The following is a 21,400-nucleotide window of genomic DNA, read 5'->3' as shown; positions in this document are numbered from 1 at the left end:
AAGTTGTTGGCGTAATCCATGTCCTTTTTCTTGGTGATTTCTGTGGTATATTTCCAGTTGAATATGTGTTCCGACTTGATAAATATATATATAGCCGGCATGGCAGGTTTACGTAAATTCTTTGCAGTTGGCAGATTTTGGTTACTTAGCGGTCTACAAATAACATGATGTACTGTATTTACAAACGCTCTAAGTATCAGGAAAATTGTCTTTTCCTTTCCCAATGGCAAAGTGAAGCTCACACACACTGTGACAGTTCACATTCCTTGCTTCAAGTGGCCCAGCGGAATCGTGCTTTCGCTTCAGTGGGGCCGGGGGGTGTGCACATTATTTGGAAGAGCACTCCATATTTGGAAGAGCACTCCATATATGGGAGCCCGGATGGTAGATGGCGCGTAAAAATTGCGAACTTTGTCGTTCAATTTCGCGGTCAAAATGTGGCCCTGGCAAAAAATATGTTATAGATTATAAAAATAGACCAAAAAGTCTACCATGTCAGATAGAGTTTTTTTTCTATATTAGTATTTCCAAAAAGTCCTCAGGCACCCTTCAATATGACCTTAAGGCACCGGAGGTACCAGAAGGTCAAGTTTGGTGTCGTTTGAAAGGTATTAGCCCAAGTATTAAGGTCCGTAAACTGTTACAAATTATCATGTATCGTTCGGGATTTATAAGTGTTTGAAGTTTTAAGGGCCGCCTTAAGGTAGGGTTAGGGTTAGGGCAACCGGAGGTACCAGAAGGCCCGCATGTCGTTTGCATTTATCATTTTTGTTTTAGTATTTATACGTGTTTGATATTTTAAGGGCCATGTTGAGGTATACTAGTTCAAAATCTTATCAATGGTAGATTTAGTCACACCTTATCAACCCACTAAGTATGAAAACAATCCATTCAGCCATTCTTGTGCTATTTTGTTGACAAAAATGAATTCCCTAGGGAATGCATTCGTGGAATTCTTAGAATATTTGAACTCAATCGCAGTACTATACCAACGGCTCCGCCCTTGAGGCGTCGCCAATGAGAATGCAAGAATGAAAAAGCAAGTCCGACACAAACACTTGCACAAAATGAATAAAATCCCCTACACAAAACATCACTATCATCACTTAGTTAAGTTTTAAAAAATGACCAGCAATCAATCTGACTTGAACACTTTTAACATGCTGCAATATAAGGGAAACCTTTGGCTGGCGTTGCAGAAGCCTGTATCGACAAACAGCTGAGACATCTTGGTCATCATTAAATCTAGAGAACTTATTTGAAGTACGTGTATCGTAAAAACACTGTACAGACTACTGCATGTCTCATGCCACAAGCCTATGTGCAAGGGCTGGTCCCACTACTCTCCAAGCAGAGGTTGGTGGGGATGATCGCTAGCGGGGGTAACGATCTTCCCCTCCAACCTCTGCTTGGGGAGTAGGTCCTACAAGGTATTGCCAAAAAGCAAGTCCCTGGGGAATGCATTGGTGGAATTTTTTGGGAATATTTTCAACTCAATCGCAGTACTATACCAACGGCTCCGCCCCTGAGGCGTCGCCAAAAACGGAATTAGTTTTGAATACGAACGTTGGGATCGTCCGGAATCGGTGGGTGTTTCGCCATGTTCCTCGGCAGGGGCACGGACACGGTGATCTCTCTCAGGATGTTTTCCGCCGGCTCCCGGGTCTGGGTAACCATCGGTCCGGTCCCAGGCAGTTTAATGTCTGCAAATGTGTGTCATGTCCCTAATGTTATGATATTTGTATGGTGAAAATTGGATCTACAAACACACACACACACACGCACACACACACATACACACACACACACGCACACACACACGCGCACACACACACACACACACACACACACACACACACACATACACACACAGACACACACACACACAGATACACTGTGTCACACAGACAGACACACACGCACACATACACACACACACACACACACACACACACACACACACACACACACACACACACACACACACACACACACACACACACACACACACACACACACACACACACACACACACACACACACACACACACACACACACACACACACACACACACACACACACACACACACACACACACACACACACACACACACACACACACACACACACACACACACACCCCAAATCCACCTCAGGGCTTTCTTTGCTCCACCTCCACACACACAAAAATCATTGCCATATCTAGTAAAAAATGGTAAGTAACAGTTACATACTTTGATCATTTTTGCCCTTGAAGTACTCGTGGATGCGGCTCCAGGTTGTCCCGCTGGCCTGGGAGAGAGACAGGGTCGATACCGTGGTGGACGCCCAGAGGGCGCTTTTGTACCGCCTCACGTCGTACTCTGGGGTCGAGCACAACAGCTCGAACTCAGGGCACTCTTCAGTGCAGACCTTTTCCAGACCTTCGCTGTTACTGTTGAGAAAAAGGATTTCAAACTCATTACTGTGTACAATAACGTGACTTAAGTTTGTACAGGAACTACGTTTTTGAAAACGAAAGACAGCAACTATAAGTTGTACTATAAGTATGTACGTAGAATATATAGATGAACAAATAATCCTAAGTTCCTTGAAGTATAAAGTTTTTGGACGCGGAGGCAATTAAAGATTTTGTACTGAACTTTCCATGTATATAAATTACATTTTTAGTTGCCCTGTAATATTTATTTTCTGGAATACCTAATTAACTCTTACAAGAAAAATTATGTGTGATAATATTATGTTGTATGTACCTGTTTTCATCACCCTGTGGCTGTTTAACATGAAGGTGGCCATAACACACGCACACACAGATCAGAAGAAAGGCCTCCAACAGGAATTTGGACGCCATAGTCACCTGTGTCATTGAACGTATGATTTTAGAATGTTTCACGGGATTGAATGTTGTTCAATTCTGTAAAGCTCAGATTTCGATGAAAATACGACAATAGCCACACAAACGTTAATGATCGGGGAACTAGTTACTGTGATATGGTTTCAAATACAGAAGTTATTAATGAAAGAAATTTGATATGTCAAAGTTAAAACAATTTCCATTTTAATTCAACTTTTCTGATTTCCACACTTTTCCACAGTATTTTGATGTTTTTAGTATAATGACTTACGTTTATGTGTGTGAATTGTTTTGCCCATGCAGAACTCCTTTAAAAATATATACCAAGCAAAACGCAGAAATTTTGAATTCAAGTTGAGGTGAATAAGCTAAGGAAAAAGACTGACCTCCATTTCTAAACGTTTTGCAAAACAAGAAAACTTACATTGGGCTCTATTGTGGGCAAATAGTATTGACATCACCTCCGGTGGACTTTACATTTACATACATTGTACATATAAAGTCCAACTCGAAAACAATCGCTGGTCTATCAACAATCAGCGAATGACACGGTCACACACAAAGAACGTTGTACTTTGAGCACTTCTATGTTGATACAGAATGGCATATTCATGCACCTAGGCACGTAGATGCGCGTACTGAATTACCATAATTGTGTTTTTTTTTTCAATCTTTCCCTGGCTGTGCCCTATCCTCTATACTTTTGTCTTCACAAACTTAACAAAACATTGAAACAGGTCATGAAATGTTTTACCTTTGATTGAATCTCCATGATCATGGCAAGGGACACCTTTGTAAATAAATAAACGATTCCGACTTTGGGTCCGGTCTCATACATCGTGCAATTGCAAAGTTAGGCATTCTTAAGATAGCGATGAATATGTGAACTTGTACCAAGTTTATCTGTCTTGTCACTCAAGAAACTGTCTTAGTCGCCGGTGGTTAGTTCTGTCACAGCGTACTTGAAACCTTACGATATCAACCGATCGTCCAACGTCCTACAACGAATGTGGCCAAGCCCTTGATTCCCCTTCTCAGCGGATAAAAGAATGTTAAGATCGCTAGTGATTTCACAAAGAGCTCCAAATATAACAAAAAATACTTACTTCTTTGACCAACGTCTCTAATCAGCGTTCAGAACAGGTTTGCACTTCAAGTGTGGGTAACTGTAATGTCACTCTCTAACAAGTACGAAGACAGGTTAGGGTCTTGCGTCCTCTTATTAAGGCGAGGCATGTGATGTCGGTACTGTCGTTAACCTCCAGTCACCCCGTATACCCAATAACTAACTGGCGGTATTTGAGATTTTGTTTTCTGATGTTATCTTCATTGATTATACTAGTATGTAATGCTTAGACACAAAGTCACAAGGCAGGGTTTGGATGCTACATGATATAAAATTACCGTAAATAAGACTAATTCCACCCACAACTCAAAGAGTGAGGTATCATCGTTTTTGTTTTGTGTCTGTCTATCTATTTGTCTCTCTCCTCTATCTCCGTCAAATCGCCATGGTAGCATATGTTTCAAAGAGTAACTTAAATGTAGTGAAAATATTAAGTGGATAGGTTTTTTGGTGACGCCTCAGGTGCGGCGCCAACAGTATAGTACCGAGATTGAGTTGAAAAATGCTCTAATAAAAACAACCCTGAAAATAATGATTCACCTGACAATATTTGAAATGTCGACTTTTATTTCATGCCATGTGCAAGGTTGAAGGATACGAATCAGTACAATTTCAGTATGCACAGCCATATCCGCAGTAGACGTTTCGTCCATTTAATTATTAGAAACAAAAATACATGAGTTAGTCTCATCATCTTTACAGTTACGCATTTCATAACAATGAATTCTTTATGTATCATTAAAAAAATTGAAACACCAGGTAAAGTGTTAATAGACAAATGCAAAGATATAGAACGACTAGTACGAACGCAGCTACCAGTAAATCCACCAAACTGGGAAAATGTCAACGATCTACGATGACTTTTGCTACTCATTTCAACAACATTATGCAACAGCTAGCTATGCTGACAAAACTTTCTTATAAACTATAGCATTCAAGTAACTTGACTCTTGATCAATAGACTCCTGATAAAGCTACAACGCAGGAGAGAACTGATGTTTCTACATTTTGTGATTGCACGGCATTCTTGTCTCATCTTCTCCCTCCGCCTTCTCAGCTTCGTCTGGTGTCTCATCTTCGGATTCTCCTCCCCCCTCCTTAGATTCTTCTTCTTTCACCCTCCTCCTTCTCCTTCTGCTCTCCTCACTCTCCGTCGGTTGGTGCCTCCTCGTCTGTGAGGTCAACACAGGGGAAAATAAGTAGTCTGAGATTCTAAACCTCCGGGAGTACATAATGCACAATGTTCACATCAACTGATGACAATGTTAGCAATGTTACCAGAAACGCTACATATGATGGATGATATGACAGTTACAATACACTCCCTCCTGAAAGCAGTTTGGTATAGCCTATCAGTTTCTAAAGTAGACAACAGCTGTTAATAGACGATACCACACACATGCAGCAGGGGAGGTTGTGCCATACAAGACTTCATACAAGCTATGTATAAACATCGTTTGGTAGATCAAACATTTTACTTGACTCAACATATACGAAAAACTGGAAGTTGGCTAAAATTCGTTCTGAGATAGGGCAACACCTATACTGATGTGACTAAGTCCACGCGTCAAGTATTGTATAAGTTCTTACCTCCTTCCTTTGCTTCAGAAGGCTTGAGGAAAGCCACGTAGGTGACCTTATCTTCGGGCGGAGTGAAAGGGGCGTCATATTGGAAGATCAGCACCCAGTCCTGGAGGAGGGGGGGGGAGGAAATGTTAAGAATATGGCAGATGTGACAGTGTGGTAATGAATTTTCAATGACGAATGAGAAATCTTTGAAGTCCAAGATTAAATCACGCGTTAACGTTGATGACCAAGTTTTCTTCATGGGCAAATCTGGAACTTCTATTTCTTTCTTGTGTTAGACTATGCCACCCTGTACTCGTAACTATAGCATTGCATACCACTGGTCCTAATAACAACAATTGACATTTTCTAGCTAAGTAGTCTGTTATTGTTTTTTTTAAGAGAAATTGCTTTTCTCTGATTCAAACGTGGTTGTTAATGAAGTTTTCCAGACCTTATCAAACTCGAGTTCCTGCTCCTCCAGTTTTTGTCTGAGTTCCTCTGTACGTTCTGCCAAAGCGCTCTGTAGCGTAACGTCCTTCACCGAGATGGCATAGGCATCCGCACCCTCATTGTCAAATGTTGACATCTGTATAAGAGATAGGAGAAAGGCCTGGTAAGTATTGACACTTAGCAAAATAAAGGTGACTCCGGTTACAAGCAACATGTCATTGTAGTAAATTTATTCAAACTATGTTGTCTATTTAATTGCTTTGTAAATTCACTTTTATATTACATATCTATGCCTCTAGCTAAATCTCCTCAAACCCTATCACAGATACGTGAACAGTTCCATCAGGTTGGTAAGGCACTGAGTAAAGAGACTCGTTTTACACAACCAAGCCTTTTATTCCGCTGAATAAAAGACTTGGTTGTGTAAAACGAGTCTCTCCTATCACAGATACATTGCCTATTTCCTGGAGTCAAGAGCAACGTTAACGTTTTTGTACTTAATTGTAACAACAATACAATACAATACAATACACACACCCCTTCTCCATTCGGTTTTGGTATGTCCTTGCCCTGGTCAATCCAGGCGTCAGGCAGCCTGGCACAGGCCTGGTACTCCCGGTCACACGCATCGATGCCCTTCGACTCCTCCTCATCACTGTAAGTCTTAACCTGGAGCACAGGAACACGGGGATTGTAAACACTGCTTGAGTATACCCAGCTATTTCTGACATCCTTCTCAACAATGTAATGATTAGTGATTCGATAATGGACAGTAGAAATGTTTGCTCGTCTAGTGACTGCACATTGATTGTGTTATTAGAAAGTACTAGAAAGCTCCTCAGTGACTCATCTATTGTCAACATATGTGGGTAACACATTTGGGCGATGATGATTGTCAACATCGCCCAAATGTGTTACCCACAGGTGGGTGTAATAGGTATGGACGTCAACAGTCTATTGCCTCCTCTTCCCCCTTTCCCTACTTGTGCGCGCGCGCGTGTGTGTGTGTGTGCGCGCGCGCGCGCGTGTGTGTGTGTGTGTGTGTGCGCGCGCGCGCGCGTGTGTGTGTGTGTACGTGTGTGTGTGTGTGTGTGTGTGTGTGCGTGTGTGTGTGTGTGTGCGTGTGTGTACGTGTGTGTACGTGTGTGTTTACGTGTGTGTGTTTGTGTGTGTGTGTGTGTACGTGTGTGTACGTGTGTGTGTGTGTTTGTGTATGTATGTATTTGCTTCCATGTGCAAGTATATATCTCTATGTGTAACATTATATGTTCATCTCTATGTACTGCACATCTCACCTGAAGCACGATTGGTGACGTCATGTCTCCGATGACCTCCTTCTCGGCGTTATCTCCGTTGAAGTACTTGAAGAGCGGCAGGAGGACAGACCGTCCCGACATCCCATGCAAACAGCCCTGCTGCCACTGACACACGCCCTTGGCTAGGAACAACAGGAAGCCGTTAGGGATGTAACGCCTATCGTTGAACTGACCATAGAATCCCTTCTACTTTCCCATTCTTCTACTTTCGTAGTGCTCCTTAGTACTTTTACAGGAAAAGTACTACTTAGTTGTTTCACCAACACCAATGGTATTTTATGCAGCACATAAAAGCACATACTGAAGATAGCGTTAGCAATTATGATAATTGTGTCTTTCCACGTCACGTTACGATAATTTTCGATAATTAGGACAAAGTTATAATGTAGATCATAAGCTTGTGACACCAGTTCTCTCTGTTATAGGATGGCTTATGCATATAAATATGATCCCTGGTATATATCACTTATTTTAACCGTCCTTGTCATGATGACATCAACCACCACAGATGAACTTTCATCTGTACAGAGGCCATTTTGTGGGACGTTTGAAACATGTTATAAGAACCTACTCTTCGGGAAGTGGATCTCCATGAAATCGTCGTGCTCTTTGGTGACGTGGATCTCTAGACAAGTCTTGTCACTGCAGCCCTTCGGCTTGGGAAGGTCGACCCAGTCGTGGTCGTGCGCATCAGCCTCCTCCTTCTTCTCTTCCCCTTCCTCTCCCTCATGTTCCTCGGGCTGCAAGGGTTCATTACAAATATTTAGAAACAAGAATATCTTATAAACCCTATTTCACTGTGAGATAAACGCTTAAGAAGTCAGAAGACTATGTCTATAAAACGTTACATTTCTGCAACTTTGAGAGAAAAACAAACAGGCTGACTGCTTACGGATCTAAAGGCGCGGTCACATTTGCCAACCCGGGGCCCGGCCGGGCAGTCGTATGGAACGAAAATTATGATATAAGACAGCAAAACACAAAAATAGTTTTAGAAAATTAACCATGACCACTATTTGTGTATACTCTTATATATACAATTTGTTTATTTTACGTTCATGCAAACAACCCGGCTGGGCCCTGGCTTGGAAATGTGACCGTGCCCTAACGACGAAAATGTTCTCACCTTCCAGTAGATGTGCTGTTGGTCTACAACGATGATCTCGTGCAGGCCGTTCTCATCACCAGGGTCGTCATACCCACCAAACCAGAGCTCCTGGAACAGAAACGTGAAAAGTAAAAAGATTATTGTTCTGGTGATCATGATGATAACTCTTTGCCAACATAGTACAATTATCAGATCATCCATGCATAATCTATAACTAGTGATATTGTATTGACATTAAACGTAGTAATCAACTGAAACAATTGACGTGAAAATCTAAATCCTAAGACATTTTTTCTCAAGAATACCTAGGATTACAGAGGGCATCAAAGTACCACCTAAAGCATATTTATGCCATTGCGACCTCTCTGTTACTTATGCAGTATATGACAGTTCAAGATGGGGTCTTCGTAACTGCACTACAAGCTTAGTCGTTGCCTTCTACATCATTAAGGTACATTCAAATGGCTAAGCGTATACATAGGAAGGACGAGTGTCCATCATGTGTGTATTTACCTGTCCGTCTATGGAATAATCGACTCCAAACGGCTTGAGAGCGTCCAGCTGTTCAGTCATGTCCGTCAGGGACTTGTAGAGTATCTCCGGGGTCGGCTTTCCCACGAACACGGACTGGAACCAGTAACTTTCCTTGTCTCCTGACCGGATGCCAATCTGAAAGGCACAGTACAACGTTGAGAACTTGGTAAGAAAATAAACTAGAACGTGATAAAAAGATGTGATAATGATATACAGATATTTCCGGATTTGGGACCAGTTGGGAAACACTAATTTTCTTACTTGTTGAAAATTGAGTACAAGATAATTTTCAAAGCAATCTGTTGCTTACACTGCATCCTGTGGATATAGAATTCTCGGATCCCGGTTTCGTATCAAAGAGAAGTAAGCCTTGTTTATTTGTGATTTTGCATTGAAGCAATGTACGCAAAATACATTACTTTTGCATAAACATATTCTTTTGGTCCACATTAGACTTTAGACAATCGTATATCAAACTTCTGTATCCAGTAGCAACACCACGCCACCAGAACGATTAACAGTAACAATTTTGTACGTACATGGTCATCGATGGGCTTTGGTGGGTTCTCCGTATATTCATGTGGGATGTACATACACAACGTGAACGACTTCACGCACTCGTTACCCTTCTCTCCGGTATGTCCCTGGACAAAAAAGAAAGAACACATAGCTCATTATGTTTACCTTCACAGAAGGAAAACAATATTTTTTGTTCGGTTTCTTCTTGCCTGTCATGGTAACTGGTGCTGTAGCAGACACCCTGTCGTGTTGGCATTATGTAGCAGGACAGAGCTGTAGGGATGGTCACCATGTACTATCTTCCTGTGAACGATTTTGTAAGCTTGATCCTGTTAGTCTGTCGATTAAATGGGGTTACACAAAACTGCATGAATGTGTACCAAGTATCTACCACTGCTTAACCTTCAACCTACTGAGGTAGCGTACCAAATTTGCCACGATTATGGGGATAGCTTGCAGGGAGAAGGTTAAAGGTATAAGAAGAAGTCCGTTACCTGTCCATACAGGGGTTTGGTGATCTGCATCCTGACGTTGTCCTCGTTCTTGCCGTTGATGTATGACAGGATGGGCTGGAGTGCCTTCTCCCAGGCCTGCTCGTAAGAACAGGACAGCGACGTGCTGTTTGCACACAGCCATTTTGCTGTGGAACAGGTAAGTATTATAGTCAACAATGTTAGAAAGACTTAACGCAACGCTGGCAGATGTACACCACAAGAACATTTCTGGATCCAAACATCTTTTTTCCATAAAATCACAATACATTCTTAGTTTTCTAATTCTACTAAATCCTGTGCCTATACTCGTTGAGGAGATACTTCCTTTGTGGAACTTCTAAACTTACCAACTGGGTGTTTCATGAGCCTAAGGTTGTTCTCAAACCTCATGGCGACGGACATGTTGGGACACTCGTACGTGGTACAGCGGTCCCCGAACACAGGCTTCGGCTCGTGCCGGTTGTAGTTCTTACTCAGCGGGAGGTGGAAGGTGAACTCCGGACGGCCTTCCTGGTCACTACAGTCCAGGTCGGCATCGATGTTGATCTGGGGGCAAAGCGACAGCCATGAGCATCCGACATAACGTTGTTTCTTCTCATCACTAATGAACTTCTTTCAACTAAAGTGTCAAGAACCTACCTACTTTTAGCTACTTCCTTTTATGGTATTTGCAGTCACGTGACAATGATGTCAAATGGTCCGCCATGCTTGTGGGTTACAAACACGTGCAAAGTCATCAAGGAGCAATGTACTGCGCGAAATGTCTTTTGCATGGCATTTCGGCAGAAAGTATATATATTTACTGTCGTATTTGCATATTTAAGGATGACATACTGTCTATGCTTTTTAAATATTGCATCAGAGAAGATATCGTTGCAACGGGAAAAATTATGACACAAAGTTGGCCAAACATCCAAAGAATTCCATGAAAGTCCACGTTTTGTACAGGTGCAGTACTTTCTGCCAACGTACTTCATCAAGTGAGGATCGATGTAAACAGTTTAAACAAGATGAGGCTAGCAATTCTGTAGATTTGAATTTTGCCACGATGAATGAGAAAAGAAACCTGTAGAACATAAAACGTTTAGAGACATGCAATGGTTTTAAAAGATTTTCTACCTCGTTAAACCTGTCGAACAGCCTGGACTGAGAGTGGTACTCGATGACAGTGAAGTGGTCCTGCAGTATGCACTTCTTCACGTCCCTCAGCTTGTGCATGGTCATCTTCGACACAGCAGTGACGGTCTCTGGCTCGTAGTAGGCGTTTCCACCGAAACACTTGGTGTAGAACTGACTGTGTTACGACGAAATGTGAGAAAATTGACTCCTGCACATTTCAAGCAAGGTCTTGTTTCAAGTAATTTTCTACAAACTTATTTTTCATTATTTCGGCCCATCTGACCTGTGACTTGGCCACGTAATTCTGACGTCTGTGGAGCTAGGTGGTACAAGGGTGCAAGTTTTAGCTCTCGTCCTTTCACCAACTACCACCTCTTTTCTCACCATCACTAGGTAGGTTAAGCTAACTTAAGTAGGTTAGTTACTTAGAAGTCGTTGTTTACATTTTATGTTATCATCAGCCCTATATTTATACAAGCATAGCTAATAGAAAAAGCATGATATCATGATTCACCTCTTATGAGGACGACTAACAGACAATAACAAAGAAACATTTTATTTGGTTATTAGGTATTCGTTTTGGAAAGGTCACCCTTCAACTTGATTTAACTTTTCCCGTTGTCTACAATTTGGACAAACTGCGTCTGGTGTCGCTTTTCCTGTCTGTGTTAATTCCATACGTTAGAAAGGATGCATCAACGTTAGTTCACGTTGATTTGACGGTAAGATCTGACGTTGACACTGTTACGTAAAATAAGTGGATAACTTACGTCCCTCCTGCAGCCTGCCCGTCGTGCAACACCTTGATGGTTTTCGGTGCGTGGAAGAGATCTTCGTTCAAAGACAGGGTGTAGTCCTGGGGAACAAGTCAAGATAAGACAAAATAAATTCCCTTTCTTTCACCTCGACATGTAAACATCTGTAGTAGTGGCGAGGCCACGAAATGAGCTTTGTCTGCGGCCACTTACCTGCAGTTTGGGTATGATCTGTCAGGGGACTAAATCATAAACAAATATTCCAAAACTCCTTTTACACACTTTGAACTCTATTACTACAACGGGCATCTACAGGAACATGCAATGATACACGATCTAATCTTAGGAAAAGGAGCAACGAGCAACTGTGGGAACATGCAATGGTACACGCATAAACCAGCAATTGACTTACATCAATTACAACCGAAAAAGCTGCAGATTGAAAGAAAAACGATTGAGGTCCTAAATTCATTTACACTTTTACAGAAACGCCGGCTTATATCAACGAACTTTTTTTTTTAATTTTCAGCAATTTGTAGCATTAAATATAAACTCACATCTTCTGGCTTGCCGCTTCCGCCGCCCATGCCAAAGTAGACCTTGTAGAACTTCCCACAGCCTTCCTTCCCGTCCTCGTTCTCTCTCTTCTCTACAACAGCGGTCATGGTCATGGCGACGTCCGACAGAGGAACGCCTGTAGAGGGGAGGAAAATACTAAATAAGATGTCCTTAATAATTCTTGCAAAAGGATGACATTTAATAGACCCAGTGGTTTAAGCCAAGAATAATAATAATAAATCCTGTCTAGTATAATTGCAGGCTTCCGGGGATCTTCGGACTACTTTATATACTATCTTTAGATATCATGGCAATCTATCATGCAACCTGTGTCGTGATTAGTCACGTGACCTGTGTTGACCTTCTGACCTCATGGTCACGTGACTACTTTAGCACTGAAGAAAGATGGCGGATGTCATCTGAAAACTGTTGAAAACTTTTCGGTTTAAAATACTCCGTTTTACTATCATGTAACCAGTTCTATTCAGTGTAACATTAGAAACGGGTTTAGGATACTACTTTCTCCCCGTAAAAAAGCCCAGTCACCTGTTTCGTTCAAGTACTCCATGAGGGGTCCTGTAGTGGAATGCATGGCCGTGTCGAAGTTACAGGTGAGAGGGACGACACCGACGGCCTTCAGGTCCTTCTCCTCTCTCAGTTTGATGGTGTGATCGTCCACCTCTTTCACTTCCTTTGCCGTATACTTGGGGCACTTCTTCGGTGCTGCAAAGGATGACATAAGACACAGTGTTTTAGGGCAACACATTTAAAATAGGCTAAGGGAAATGTGTGTATCTTATTTCATCAGGGAAAACATATCGCCTTATAGCGTTTTGCAATGTGACCTTAAGATGGGGGGACCCCAAAAATAAATCATTAACATCAAATTAAATCATCAATAACAAGAAATAACCAATGGTTCATGCTTATCATGAGTCAATACAAAACGTATACATAATTTAGAGACTAGATATAACATACCTTCAACTAAAACAAACATAAAGTTAAGAACGTAATACAATACCAATCATATTAAATGAAATCAGGACGGAAGTATTCTACGTTTGTATGCGAATGTACGTGTGGGCTTTCGTACCTTCACAGAAGGTCTCGGAACACTGCCTCCTGGCCAGGGCCTCTACAGGGATGTCCTTCTGCTCCATCTTGTGCCAGGAGCCTATCCTGTCGTCGTGATGCAGGCAGTGCGGGATCCCCTCTCCGTGCCCGACCAGGTCGTTAAACTCCAGCCACTTGAACGTCCTCTCGTTGATGGCGAAAACCCAGATCTCGTTGTACGTTTTTGGGTCAGAGGATCCAGTCCGACTGCAGTGGGAGACGAATTTGACGAGTTCGTTGACTTCAGTTAGTCTTGCTAGTACAAAGTACAAATATTACCTACTTACCGTTTCCAATTTAGTGAACCATGTGTGGGAGTCACTAAATCATAGAATTTGTTGGACAGTGCCTGATAGGCCCTAAATTACAGAACTGGTAAGTTCTTAGCAATAATTAGGTTCACGTGCTTGCGCAGTGTGATGCACTATGGGTAATATGCAAAAACCTGGTTTCAAATGGGTTTTTTCAGCGCCTTCACCTTAAATTTGACATTGGGAATGCACACTAGAACCTTTGAACCTCCTTATATCCGTTGCATCTATGATAATTTGGACCGTTATAAAACAAGTAAGAAAACAAAACAAAAATCAGACCTGTCATATTGAGCGATGTAGAAGTAGTCATGTGTGCCGTGGAAGGGCTCGTGGTGGTGCTTCAGGGCGGTGAAGAACTTCTTGGCCTCCCGCTCTGCCACAAACCCGACACGCGCCGCACGGCCACGGAACTTCTTCACGTACATCACAGACTCGGGAACGAGATCGATCACAACCTGGGACAGAGAGCACGCGACAGGTTGGTACAGAAACGCCCTACATTCAGTTCAAACATATTCTATGGAAAAAAATTGAAAAACAATGATTCAGTTGTTTTTCCAACATTTAATACAAAATATATAATGACGGCACACTCAAGTTTTTTCAACTTAGTTTTATGCTGCCACGAACGCAGGGGACAGTAGACATACTCATTTCCACCTGAGTGAAGTGAGGAAAGCCGTGTAAAGTACCTTTCTCAATCGTACAAGATCGGTGGCATGGCAGGATTCGATATATTTAGAAAATGTAAATATTCTGTAGCACCACCCAGACTAAAAAGACTAAAAGCTTCTGTCTAGATAGATGAATTACGAGAGACATACATGAGGGTCGTTCGGTGTGGGAGGGTTGTGAGCCATGGCCTTGGGGAGCGGCATGGACACCGTGATCTCGTGGAAGGGGCTCTCCTGGGGTTCCCGGGTCTGCGTCACCAGGGGTGCGGTGTACGGCATCTTCACTCCTGGTAATATTATACCACAACAGATGTAATCATGAACAACATACTCCGTCCGTTTCGTATACTCAGAGCAGGGAAGTCTTTCCCACTGTAAGCGAATACCAGATCCCTTAGATTTAGCAAGCCAAAAACCCATACCCTAGTGAATTCATGGAAAGAATTTGAATATATTTTCATGCTGATCACAATATATACTATATATCAGCTCTGCCCCTATGGCGAAGCCAAAAATACGGTACATTATGTTAGATCTAGAGATGGAACGCACATATGACATCCTCAAATGGCCACGACAAAACAGACGGCGGCTAGGTAAGATATTTCTGGGAATGATGGTAAAAGGGAAAATCGTGCTGTGAACCATGGACGAAAACTACTAGTATATCCCATTGACTGCAACCTACTGCCTATCCAGTACTGTAGCCTAAGTACCATTCTCTGTAGCAACTGTGGTAGCCAGCGACAGTAGGGGGCCAGCGTACCCTGGGTGTCAGACTAGTATCGGGGCCTTTAGCCGTTTTCCTTCGGCAGGATAAGAGCCCTTGCCCGCTATCTAAATTACCGCTACGGGGGAGTTGAGCCCAGGAGGAGTTTGCCTTGATTCAATGGAGGAATTATAGATAGAATGTTTGGCTGACCTTCCTTGTTGCCTCCCCTGATGTACTTGTGCAGGCGGTTCCAGCCGCGCACGTGGCCCTGGTACAGGGACGGGTCCGATACCGTGGTGGAGATCCAGAGGGCGCTTTTGTACCGCCGCACGTCGTACTCATCGGTGTGGCACAGCGTCTCGAACTCAGGACACTCTCCATGGCAGTACTCTTTCAGCTCCTTTGCATGGGAGTCGTGGTGGACCTCGTGGCTGTCACTGAGGGAGGAAAATATAAAATGAACAAACGCCCCTGCAGTTCCAGAACGAGCTGCTAGGGGACCCAAACTAATGTCACATCTTCCCGACCACAGGAACACAAGGTGTATATCGGTATTTGGTAACGTATGGAAAACATCCAAAGAAGGGTTAAGAACGAAGGAACTGAATTGAAAAGCAACATATGATAATTCATGCAAAGAATGTCCACGACACCCCCGCCGCAATGGTTGGTCCCAAACTGTTGATATGCTTTCTCCGTCCTTGACCTTTGACCCACGGAGGCCGCTATCAGCACCCGTACAGTGCGCAACGTAAACATTTGTCCATTAGATACCAAACTAAACCAGGCTCTCCAAACAAAAACAGTCGGGTATTTTGGACTCTTAATATACAAACATAGATGCTTTTAACCGCAACATTTTCAGACTGCCATTATTGGCCTTTGTCACATCGTTATTAGGACTTGTGTGACCAATTCGTACGGTGGGTTTTTGTTGGTTGAAAATGAGTTGAACGAAAAACTGCTTTCTGCCGACACAGATGATCTTTTAATACAAACAGAAATGCAGTTACGTTATATGCTTATAATGGACAAGAAGAAGAAGGTCTTATATAGCCTCGATGCCATCCGATTTGTAACGGCAACACCGAAGATTTCGATTTTTCAGGGTTGTCGTTACACATCGGATGGCACCCAGGGTAGGTTTTATTTTTTTAGTACTTAAGGGAATGATTTGGCAAGCATGATAGTTTTTCCCATAAGGTACAGCTGCCCCTGACATTGTTGGAACTGTGGCAGCTCTGGAATTTGTTGACGACTTCTTGCAGGTCTCTAGTTTCTATAAACAATTTGAGATTTTGGAATAACGCCAATATACAGCATCACCCACGAACCAGATGTTACTCGATTGGATAACTGTTAACTGTCATACACAAATCATGAAGTAAAAAAAAACATGGAACGATATAACTTACCCATGCTGGTGACCTGGGCCATGATCATGGTCTTCATGACTCTCACTTAAGAAAAAAAGTAATTATATAAACATTCAGGAACAAATAGTTCCCACTTATTTCAAATATTGCGTTGGTCCAGAAAATATCACAAAACTCAGCCAAAATAACAACTTCTTTCACAAAATAGAAAATTTAGGAACCTAAACGTGATGACAGACTTTCGTGTGATAGTGTTTAGGGAATGACATGACTTACCCGTGCTCGTGGCCCTTTCCGTGATCGTGCCCTTCATGGCTCTCACTGAGGAAGGAGAAAATAAAGAAAATCTAAAAATTCAAGAATGAGCAGTTCAGATTTCTTGTAAGTAGATGTTGTAGAATAAAAACATCAAAGGAGCAGCCGTCATTTTTTTAGATTCTGTCATCAACGAATGTAAAAACACCATGGGAACAAAGATTCCGACTCCCTGGCGCTATGCAACCTGCGAATCCCCCCCTCGCACTATGCACCATGGGAGTAGGAAACGGTGAATGGTGACGTACCCGTGATAAATATTAAGGGACCAGTCTTCATTAGTATAGATTCCATCATCAACCAATGTACATGTAAAAACACCACAGAAACACAATAAATCCGACTCCCTGGCGCTATGCAACTTGGGAATTTTTCACACACATCCCCCCGCACTATGCATCATGGGAGTGGGAAAGCTGTGAATGACGATGCCGTACCCGTGTTCGTGATCCGGGCCGTGAGCGTGCCCGTGAGCATGGTGACCATGTTCTTCATGCTCATGTGAGCTGTGCTGGTCGTGCTCCTGTGAGCTGTGCTGGCTGTGCCCGTCGTCGTCGTGCTCGCCGCTGTCGTGCCCGGGGTGCTCGGCGTGGCACGCCGCCACCAGCACCAGCAGAAGTATCACCCATACGAGCCTGAACTTCATGGTCTCCTGGAATAGACAGAAATCATTCAAAACAGACTTCAAAAACTACGTGTGTTCTTCCCGCAAGACACGTATTTCGGAAGGAAATTATTGATAAAAAGCTGGATGTGTTCTTCTAGAAAAAAAAACATACACTTCGTCACTTGAATATCTTTTTTTTACTAATTTAGGGCTTGATATTTGTTGACCTCGTCTAGAAAAGAAAGAACCGTAAATATCTTATTTTGTGTATCGTCCTCAAGGGTGCAATGTCTTTGCTACAAATAAATCGCAGAACAATGAAAAACATCGATGATCAAGTGTTGAGTGCTTATCAGCCCAAAAATGTTGACATGATTCATAGGTTATCCAAATGATGCAATCTCTCCCGGTGAGCAAACTAGTCCGTTGGGCTGTGTTTGGATGGACTTCGCTCACAAAAACACCACAAAACGCATTGTCAGCCAAGTTACGCCAAGATGCAGGCAGTCACGTATGACATGTTTTAATCACACGAGGTTCAGCAAATCTGTAATAAGGAATCTATGACAAACCTTTCCATCACAAGACAGCTAGATTTTGTAGAACATTTCATACACATCTAATCTCCTAGCAAATGTACAAAGTCTACTTATTCTCATTGTCTTACGTCCATTGATTGTTTGAAGTACATAAATCGGGTATTAAACAAAGTTAACCCCGGCCCTAGCTTCCTGAATTCCCCCATATATCGCTCACTTACTCCTACCCGGCGCATGCTGGGTCACCCCCAAGATTGAACTCACTGTCAATCAAGTTAAGAACAAAATATCCGCACACTCTCATTGCAACCGTCTCTACTGGACAAGCATAAACACAACCCCACGGACAAACCCACCCAAAACAATACCTCCGTACCCGGAGGTAAATACACGCGTAAAACACTGCCCCGGTGAAGCACTACATCTGCTTGAGATTAGAAATGAACGTTCGGACGCGCAGTGATCGCAGACAAACAATGTGTGTCTAAAGTCCCATGTCTACATGTCACAGCGATAATCTCTACCCCCAATTACCAAATGTTTGCAAACACGCATACCATATATTAACTATTAAGAAAATAGTCTATTGTAACGATTTGGGCGCCACAAAGTTGACCTAATTGTGATCATTTTGAATCGAAGAACACACTATAAATTGAGATCTACTTTGCAAGCGTTTAAGTTCTTGAACCATGTACGTTACAACAAAATTTCAAAAGAAAAGCACCCTTATGTGTAAGAAATCAAACTATTTGAAATGGTATGCAGGGTTTGAAATATTTTTTTCCTGTTTTCCTTAATTTCTACAATACGCGATTCACATAATACGAAGCCGCATCCTTCTAGCTTGCCAAATTGCAAAGTTTTAAAATATTTCCTCTGCAATTTTATTTTCTCTGTAAATTTAAGGTTAGAGAGGTATTTCAATCCGCGGTTTATACCAATAACAAGTTGAAGCGACATTTCCCCAACGTAGCTTTATTAAAACACTTCAAGTTCTAAAAATGATTTTCCAAGTCTGTACTTCACAGATGACTATGCCGGAATGAAGACTTCTTTTTCGTGTAGCCATCGGCTTGTCTATACTTATTAAAGAAAAATAAAGTTAGAATGTAAAATTATTATAAAAGAAAAGGGTAAAATATATAATCCCATTGTTCTATTTCTGCAATAAAGACTAGACAATAGAGAAGAGAAAAATAAGAGTAACTCACGTTGCTGCGACTAAGTTTCTTGTGAAGAATTCCCCACCACTGCAGAGGTGCTCTGTAAGTGTAACAGTCCGGCTGACGGTCGGTCCTAACTGGCTCACAACAAACACGCTCTCCTCCTTATGAAGGACAGGCGATTGTTTATGGGGGACGCCGAGGTGGTGTGATCGGTCAGCGATCATTATTTTGGGGGTGGCCCTAACACGACCTCAAACACACACTGGTAACTCATTTATCACAAGGGGTAAGCATTTTTTTCTCTGCAAACACCGAATGTCACAGAAGCACGTGTCGAACGCAGACCTAGATTAATTCACCGGCCTAATTTGGCAACTTCAGACGTCTTCGTGGTGAAAATTAGGAACTTTTTTTGTCAAAATATGCCATGAAAGGTGACCACGCACATGACTTTTCAATTTTACATGAAGATCAGAAACGCCATAACAAAAAGAAAAACATTTTAAGACTAAGATTATAAAAAAATTTCTTTGATGATATATAGGAAAATGAGGTGTGGTTTGCATCTTTTTTTCTTCGCACCGAGTCCCTCCTAGTAATTCCCTCCTTGCGGACAAGGCTGGATTATTGTCTGCAAGACTCTAAGGCCCCATGCCCACTACGATGAAATTCTTCGGATCGAGCCAAATTGATTCGCTTCAACCCGGCTTCAATCCTGCTTCGAGCCGAATGGAGCCGGACAATTTTATGCCAGTGGGAATGGGGCCTAAGTCATGACGCCCCCCTCCCCACCACCTGTTTGTCGTTCGACCTTGTCGTGGGCCGTTTCTCGGAAATCGGACGATGTTTCAAAACACCTTCGCTCAGCTCTGTGTCTTTACTTTGGTCGTGTTTTGTATTGACACTAGGATGTTGTCTCAAGTATCTGTTTTGAACAAGTGGCGGAGTTACGAAAACAGGCGTGAGGTGAAAGATCATGATGTGATTGACAGCTTCCTGTGGCGTGAGCGTCTTGAAACGCTAACGGCTTACTGTATCTTTTGTGATCTTATAACGTTACATCTTAGTTCTTGGCACGTAACTGGTCGTGTTATGTAACTGTACAACCCAAAAGGCTATTCTACAGTTCTGTAACATTTAAATAGTGCCCAGAATCTTGCAGTACAACAAAATGGCGGCGGTAACAAACAAGGCATGAACGAATGTCCTTGACATTCCTCTCCGGAGCCTCCTATGTACAGCTACGAAAAAAAAAACAACAACTTAGCATCATAATAACCGTTAACGCCAATTTTATACTTTATTTTCAATAAATACGTTTTTCTTAGACTTCATTTGGTTGATAATACAGATGGCAAGATATTTTGGGAAGCAATCTTTATTTCTGTACCGTGGTTCTTGGTAGTCCTTAGGACTCTCAGTGTCATCATCGTTCCGGGGTATGATACCTTATGTAAAGATGAACAAGTTAATTCGATACCGCTTTCCCAGCAAACTAACAGCCAAACTCTGTGGACTTCTGCCATGTAGTTCAGAATTTTTCTTGTCGTCATGTTTTTGACGGGATTCCAGAGGCGCTCGTGCCTCCAAACGACAAGGCGAGTCAGATGAACTCCACTAACTGCTTGCTGAGTGATGGATCTGTTATCACAACTTGTGGGGACCACAAGGCCGCCAGGGCCACCCCACAGCTGAATTTTGTGCAGATCAGCACAGTTTAACGGAAAACAGGCCCAACTCGCCGATAAACAAGATGTTTCTCAGATTTCCTCCGTCATCCAAATTTGCCTGAATCATCAGTTTGCAACAGTGATGTAAACAAAGTTAAGGAATAAACGGAAAGAGTGGGAGGGGGGTAAATATTGTTGCAATTTCTAGTCACGCCAGCAGTTCAGACAATCTGTCGTTCAGCATCTTTTTCTCAGTTTTCTTGATTTTGTATAAGAATTACTTAATGTTCAGATCCCTCTTAACAGCCTTGTCTGGTTTGTTTCTTTGCCGCTGGTTCAAAGTCCAAGCAATTTTCATATCAAGCAAGTACCATTTGTATTACTTCACAGTTCCGACAGACGGTGTTTAATACCTTCCACAGCCTGGCACAAGTGATAACCGGACGTCTGTGGCAGCCAGTCCCTCCTGATAGTCGGCTGTGTGACCTGCTATCAGAAGTGCGAC

At 42.4% G+C, this 21,400-nt stretch overlaps 2 protein-coding genes across 3 annotated transcripts in view; both read right to left on the bottom strand.

The window, feature by feature from the left end:
• Positions 1–4,247, bottom strand: part of LOC109465505 — a 24,852-nt gene extending 20,605 nt beyond the window's left edge. The window contains exons 1-4 of one of the 2 annotated variants that reach the window (XM_019762859.1): positions 3,962–4,247; positions 2,755–2,858; positions 2,236–2,435; positions 1,567–1,703 (exon numbers count right to left, since the gene is read on the bottom strand). In XM_019762859.1, the coding sequence (XP_019618418.1) occupies positions 1,567–1,703; positions 2,236–2,435; positions 2,755–2,852 (435 nt within the window). In that variant the 5' untranslated portion in view covers positions 2,853–2,858; positions 3,962–4,247. Of the gene's footprint in view, positions 1–1,566; positions 1,704–2,235; positions 2,441–2,754; positions 2,859–3,961 lie in introns of both variants that reach the window. The other variant, XM_019762860.1, reaches the window with a different exon arrangement.
• A 287-nt stretch (positions 4,248–4,534) lies between these two features.
• LOC109465504 lies at positions 4,535–19,488 on the bottom strand. Its single transcript, XM_019762858.1, has 23 exons — positions 19,271–19,488; positions 17,348–17,562; positions 16,872–16,916; positions 16,635–16,679; positions 15,430–15,656; positions 14,658–14,794; positions 14,113–14,288; positions 13,500–13,726; positions 12,950–13,126; positions 12,403–12,539; positions 11,861–11,946; positions 11,091–11,265; positions 10,319–10,517; positions 9,972–10,117; positions 9,498–9,602; positions 8,938–9,093; positions 8,443–8,532; positions 7,888–8,056; positions 7,296–7,438; positions 6,538–6,669; positions 6,002–6,136; positions 5,572–5,671; positions 4,535–5,153 (listed from the first exon to the last, which is right to left on the bottom strand). The coding sequence occupies exons 2-23, from the start codon at positions 17,554–17,556 to the stop codon at positions 5,125–5,127; spliced, it is 3,045 nt and encodes a 1,014-aa protein (XP_019618417.1). The 5' UTR covers positions 17,557–17,562; positions 19,271–19,488; the 3' UTR covers positions 4,535–5,124.
• Between the last annotated feature and the right edge of the window lie 1,912 nt (positions 19,489–21,400).

The sequence above is a fragment of the Branchiostoma belcheri genome, unplaced genomic scaffold (genome assembly GCF_001625305.1).
Source record: "Branchiostoma belcheri isolate BF01 breed outbred unplaced genomic scaffold, Haploidv18h27 scaffold151, whole genome shotgun sequence".
In the NCBI taxonomy this organism is placed as follows: domain Eukaryota; kingdom Metazoa; phylum Chordata; class Leptocardii; order Amphioxiformes; family Branchiostomatidae; genus Branchiostoma; species Branchiostoma belcheri.
Note: the sequence above shows the minus strand (reverse complement) of the source record. Positions and strands in the feature narration are given on the sequence as shown.

What these genes read in the sequence shown, in the direction of transcription:
- LOC109465504 (XM_019762858.1), bottom strand. Translation starts at nt 17,556, where the DNA reads ATGAAGTTCAGGCTCGTATGGGTGATACTTCTGCTGGTGCTGGTGGCG. An exon ending in TACATCGCTCAATATGACAG is followed by an intron (nt 13,727 to 14,112) that starts GTCTGATTTTTG and finishes CTCCCACTGCAG; the next exon opens with TCGGACTGGATCCTCTGACC. An exon ending in CCAAACCCCTGTATGGACAG is followed by an intron (nt 9,603 to 9,971) that starts GTAACGGACTTC and finishes TTTTTTGTCCAG; the next exon opens with GGACATACCGGAGAGAAGGG.